Here is a 6,400-nt window from a genome sequence, read left to right as displayed (position 1 = left end):
CTCTCTCTCTCTCTCTCTCTCTCTCTCTCTCTCTCTCTCTCTCTCTCTCTCTCTCTCTCTCATTGTACATAATTGTACATATTGTCTCTTAGGAAATACAAAATGGACTCACAAGGAAGGAGAAGTAGATTACCAAACTAAATCTAGAACCTAAAGATAGTTCATATCCTCCAATGGCAGACGACTTTCCAATACAAACTCTTTCTTCTCACCTTTTAATAAGAAATGGTGGATAAACAATCTTTAAATCTCCTCATCAATAAATGAAAAGAAGAATCAAAAGAAAAGGAAAATCAAAGAATCAATGCCTTTTGTGAACTAACTGTTAGACCTCATGAGATTAAAATGAGACGGGATAATAAAAACACATTTCACTGGGGCTGGAGGGATGGCTCAGTGGGTAGGAACATTTGCTGTTCTTGCAGAGGACTGAGATTCCATCCTCAGCATCCATGTCAAGCAACTTACAACTGCCTATAACTCACTTCAGGGGACTGAACACATTGTTCTGGCCTCCTTGGGTACTCTTGCATGTACACACACACACACACACACGAATACACAAACACTAAGAAAATAAACAAATCTATAAAAGTATTTTCACAGGTCAAAACTGGCAATTGACAGGACTGAGAAATAAGATGTTTTGGAAGTAGTCAATAAATGTAATGTTCTTAGTATGAGAGTAAATTTTAAATGTTCATTTCCAAGCCATTGTGGTATTTGTGCCCAAAATGTCTGTCTTTGATGTAACATATGTGTTATATGATTTTTCCATATATGTTCATAAGATTTTTATCTGCTGTTTCTTTGATGATTGGTTGACTTTCAGCAGCCTTAAATACTAGACATCTATTATTCCACATTCTCCAAGGCTCAGCTGGGTGCCTCTAGCTCAGGGTTTCCCAAAAGGTTGTCATCATTGTCTGCTACAGCTGCCCAAGTAAGTTTATTTTAAAGTAAAAAAAAAAAAAAATCAGCCAGGAGATTAATTAGTGCATTTTTTTAAAAAGCACAATAGTGAGAAGAAAAATCAATGATATTCCTGAATGAACAATATTATCTCATTAATAAAACTGAAAAAGAATTTTATAGGTTTTTATAAATATTCAATAAGTGGCTGATTTTGAACAGGTACTACCCTCGGGAAAAGCTGAGGCATAGAGCTTCTAAAACAATTGCTATGCAAGTCCACTTTGCCTTGGCTTTAGGATGTACTTTGCCCTCTACGTAAGTTTAGTCCCTGCTTCTTCACACTATAGCCTCTTCCTCTCAATAGCCTCTAGGACACCCTAGAATCATAAGAGTAAAGGACAAATAATTCACCGGTCTGACTCCATCCTCCCACTCTTGGCCTTGGCATCACTTTAACCCTGATGGTTTTACCCATCTTCTCCCCTGGACTGTCAGCCTCCCAGGCTACCTCCCTCCTCTGACCTTTCCCCTGCCTCCCTCCTCTCCCTTCCTCATTCCCCTCACTCTGCTTGGCCTTTAATCATCCCTGATATTTTATCTTTTCTTCACACTGGATCAGGTTTGCAAATGCTCCTTGAACACTATACTTTCCCTTCAGGGCACTTAATATGATTGATAATTACGTATTTGTTTGTAATAACTGGCTAAGATCTGTCTTTCCAACTACTCTACACTCCCTAAGGAGAAGAGGTGTGTATGGGCTAAGCCATATGACTTTATCTTTACCCAGCACCACCTGGCACTAAATCACTAATAAATAAGCTGTAGGGTCCTCTACCAATCACCTAGCCATATCTCAAATTCTAAGTAGTTACAGGAAAGCAACTGTGGATAGTTATGAGTAAGATTTAAAAAAAAAAAATTAGGTTGTTTAGTAGGACTGCCAGACCTCAAGTATTGGTACTCTACAGTTGCTGTTTCTGTTCCTGGAAATCTCGGTTTCTGAGATAGTCTTGCCCATTGAAATTATTATTGTGTTGCAGTTTGAACACTCCCATATCTTCTAAACTCCATGTTAAGCCTAATCTCTGGTGTAGTAGTACTGAGAAGTTCAGTTAGGGACCAGTGAGTGGGTAAAAACACTTGCTTTACAAATCTGATGACCTCAGGCTGATCCCTGGAATCCACATGTGAAGCCAGATATGACTGTGGGCATCAGTAATCTCAGTAGTCCTATAGCAAGATATGAAATGCAGACAGGAGACTCTCCTGGAATTTCACAGGCCAGCTAGCACTGCAGAGACCACAGCGGCTGCCTTGCAAACAAGGAGATTGTGAAGGCTTCTCTAATGAATAGGACTAAGGGTCTTTTTTTTCCTTAATCTTTTATTAGCTCTTTGATCATTATATTTTTATTTTACTTTCATGTTTTCAAGTCAGTACCAGACTGTTTTTATTACTATAGCTCTGTAATATAATGTGAAATATGGGATGTTACTACCCCCAGCAGGTTTGTTGTTGTTGTTGTTATTTAGGATTATTTTATGTATCATGGGTCTTTTGTATTTCCGTATGAAATCTATGATGGCTGTTTTTAATTTCTGGGGGGAACTGCATTAGAGTTTCGATGGAGAATGTATTGGATCTGTAGAGAGCTTTTGGTAGGATGACAATCTTTACTCTGTTAACACTGCCAACGGAAAATCTTTGCCTCGTCTTCAATTTCTTTTTCTTTGTTGTCTCATGATTCTCAGTGCACAAGTTTTTCACTTCCACTTAAAATCTCTCTCCTCCCTCTCCCTCTCCCTCTCCCTCCCCCTCCCCCTCTCCCTCTTCCCTCTCCCTCTCCCTCTCCCTTCCCTCTCCATCTCCATCTCCTTCTCCATCTCCCTCTCCCTTCCTCCCCCTCTCTTCCCCTCTCTCTCTCTCCCCCTCTCTTCCCTCTTCCTCTCCCTCTCCCTCTCCCTCCCTCTCTACCTCTCTCCCTCTCTCCCTCTCTCCCTTTCTCCCTCTCTCCCTTTCTCCCTCTCTCCTCCTCCCCCTCCTCCTCCCCCTCCTCCTCCCCCCTCTCTCTGTATGTGTCTGTGTGTCTCAGTGTGAGTTGTAGCTTGTCACTGTTGTTGAGATCATTGTGAGTCATACTGTTCCTTTAAATTCTTTCTTGGTCATTTGTCATTCATTCACATGAAGCCTGGTTTTGTGTGTCCTTTCTACTATGTCCTGCTGATATTTGCTGAGTGTGACATTTATCAGTGGTAGCAGGTTCCTACCAGCATTAGGCTGTTTTATGCATACAGTCATATAATCTGCAAACTACACTACTTTGACTTTTTCCTTTCCAACCTGTATCCTCTTTATCTCCTTCTCTTATCTTACTGTGCTAGCGAAGACTTCAAGTACTATGTTCAACAATAATGGAGAAAATGGCCATTCTGTTTTGTTCTTGATTTTAATGGAAATACTTTGAGTTTTTCTCTACTTAGGATGATAGGATATAAGCTTCCCCTAGAATGCCTTTATTATGTTGAGATATATCCCATGTATCCCTAGTCTCTCCAGAACTTCTATTGTGAATGGATGTCGGATTTTGGCAGACGTATATTCCTTGGTTCATTTGAGCTGTTATAATAAAGATCTTAAAAGTAGTAAACATAAATAATAATTTTTTCACAGTTCTGTGACTAAGAAGTCCAAAACCAAGGTGCTATGAGATTGGCAGCTTGTGAGGGTCTGTCCCTACATCCAAAGTGACACATGCCTTGGAGACTGTGTCCTTCCGTGTGGAAAGAACAGAAGGGCTAAGAGGCTGATCTGGGCTTCTCATTTATTTTGGAAGTCCCCCACAATACCCACGTGCCCAGTGATTCACTGGAAGGTCTCATGAGACTCAACATGCATCTGTGATCAAAGGCTATTGTATGTATTCATACTACATCAAAACTGTACACAACAGGATCAGTAGAAAATGAAGACATGGAGAAATCTAGATCGGTCCATTCAAAGGCTCCTGATGCTCCATCTGGGGTCAGCTTGAGTATGCTCTTTACCCTACTGTCAATATATGCAGTCATGTATCTACAATAGCCAACTGACTAAAGTCCCAATGTGATATTTCAGTGTTTATTGTGGTACATGACCAGTATAAACCATACTTTCTATTTTGATTTGTGATTCTTTCCTGGCTTTTACTATATCATGCAATATCCTGGTGATCTTGGGCAACAACAATGAGCCACAGCTTCCAGTCAGCTTTGTGATCACAAAGGCAGATAAATGCTTATTTCAAGAACTGTGTGGCTAAGCCTTGGTGTTCAATAGGCTAAGTATATTAAGTGGTGAGTGTGTGTGTGTGTGTGTGTGTGTTAGTTACTTTACAATATTGAACTCACTCTGTGCTTTTGAAGATGTATCTTTATTATTAGTGGAAAAGCACCTGTTCATATGATGTTTTGAAGCCACACTGAACCTATTAAAACCTTAACACCCAAAGTTCATATTAGGACTACTGACATGGACACCCTTTGCCTGAAAATGACCAAATTTTCAGGAAACAGTAGATGCTTGCTGTGAATTACCAGAAAAGTGTATGTTCTCTTTCTTATATTATTTGTCTTCTGTCATGTTGCTTTCTTTAACAGGCAGACTTTCCACAGCTTGAGGAAGAACCATGGATTTCAAGCGTATGAAGGAGTATTTAGCCTGGCTCTACTACCAATACCAAATCATCACCTGCTGTGCTGTCATGGAGCCTTGGGAACAATCCATGATCAATACTATCTTACTAACCATTGTTGCTATGGTGGTATACACGGCCTATGTCTTCATCCCCATCCACATTCGCCTGGCTTGGGAATTTTTCTCCAAAATATGTGGATATAACAGTTCAATTTCTAACTGATCTCATTGGAATTCTGTGAAATGGCATAATGTATTCACATTGCTTACAACTTACTGACTTGGGTGACTGTATCACCTTTCACCTCTGACCTGACCAGCACTCTTTCTATGCACTGTCACACACATCCTGCCTGGAGTATGAGATAGGTGTCTTCCCACTTGCTTTTGTACATGCAGCATTGTGCTTCAGATGATAGAAAAGTCAGTGACTTTAACCCCATAGCCCACATTTGCTCAACTCAACTCAATGGCTTCAGATTTCTTTTGAAATCAGGATGCTTTGAAATAAAACTTTTCTAGAAACATAGGCTTATAAGAGACACGACAGAGTCACATTTACATCGCTTTCTTCATATAGGAAAGGATATGTTATAAAAGAATTCTTCATAGGCTACTATCAAAACACCCGTACTTGTTTACAATTTATTAAAAGATGGGAATAAAATAGATGAGCCTTTAAGGTCTTATTTTCTGGTGAATAGCTAATACCTAAAATCCATTTCTTCTGTTTTTTTAAATTTTCATTTTCTTTGCTTTCCCTAAAATTCTTTTACTTTAAAGTAATAGGCCAGAGACAATTATCTTTTTTCAGATTTTGTTTCAGCATTGTTTCAAATGCTCCTGAAACCTGGCTTTATCACACCTTTAAAGGAATGGTGATTTTTTTAGGTAAACAAATAACTGTTATACTAGAGAATAATTTAAGTTTAAGACACAAAGTATAACCAAAGCAAATTCAGATATTGTGACTTTTTGATCACACCCCACCTTACATGATGCAGGAGAAAAAAGAAGAGAGAGTGTTGTTTTGCTTTGCCTTTAGTGAGAGGAAGGAAAACTGCATGTCCTGGGCTACAGGAAGCAAAGCTAATAAATAGGCTGGAAGTAATAGCCAAGCAGCGGGAAGTTGACAGCTCCAGTTAAAGGCTTTGATATAGCAGCTCCTTCGCACAGCAGAAACAAGATTTATTAAATTTCTCTCAAAATGTTTATCTTCAAAGCAAGTGTAAGATTTTAATTATAGTGCTGAGTCAAACATAAAAGCCAAAGACCAAGCCCTGCAGTTTTTCTTTCCTCCCAATAAATATTAACGTTAGTGATTCTGGAGGGTAAAAAAATAAATAAACAGGTTTTGGACAATATTAGCACCGTTGTTTTAGGAGAAAATATTCCAAAGAGTCATACAAAGAAAGATATTTGGCATGCAAAATCAACCTGCATGTCTGTTTAAAAAACAAAATGTACATTTTAAAGAGAAACCAGATATGAAATATATACTTGTTGATTTTTGCAAAATAAAATTAAGTTTACTTTTATAAGCAAATGCCCAGTTTGCACATGCTTCTCCTTCATGATATACTACAGCGTACTCTCCAGATGACTTCGTCCTAATCTAACAAGGAAACGGATCTCACAATGGCAGAATTAAACTAACGTTTGCTCCTTACTTTTCTCATTGACGTGATGAAATACTTGACAGGACCAACTTCAGGAAGGCAGGGCTTCTCCGGGTTCACTGTTGGAAAGCACAGCATGCAGTGGTGGAAAAGGCATAGCAGCAGGAGCATGAGGCAACCGGTCACAGTCA

The 6,400-nt window shown here is 39.1% G+C and overlaps 1 protein-coding gene across 3 annotated transcripts in view; it reads left to right on the top strand.

The window, feature by feature from the left end:
• Positions 1-6,136, top strand: part of Sptssb (serine palmitoyltransferase small subunit B) — a 32,536-nt gene extending 26,400 nt beyond the window's left edge. For 2 of the 3 annotated variants that reach the window (XM_028763645.1, XM_028763644.1), the window contains one exon: positions 4,554-6,136. In XM_028763645.1, coding sequence (XP_028619478.1) covers positions 4,583-4,813 — 231 coding nt within the window. In that variant the 5' untranslated portion in view covers positions 4,554-4,582 and the 3' untranslated portion in view covers positions 4,814-6,136. The remainder of the gene's footprint in view (positions 1-4,553) is intronic. The other variant, XM_028763646.1, reaches the window with a different exon arrangement.
• The last annotated feature ends 264 nt before the right edge of the window (positions 6,137-6,400 follow it).

This window comes from Grammomys surdaster, unplaced genomic scaffold (assembly GCF_004785775.1).
Source record: "Grammomys surdaster isolate TR1022 unplaced genomic scaffold, NIH_TR_1.0 139, whole genome shotgun sequence".
NCBI classification, from domain to species: Eukaryota; Metazoa; Chordata; class Mammalia; order Rodentia; family Muridae; genus Grammomys; species Grammomys surdaster.
The sequence above is the reverse complement of the archived record's forward strand: the minus strand, read 5'-3'. Positions and strand labels throughout refer to the sequence as shown.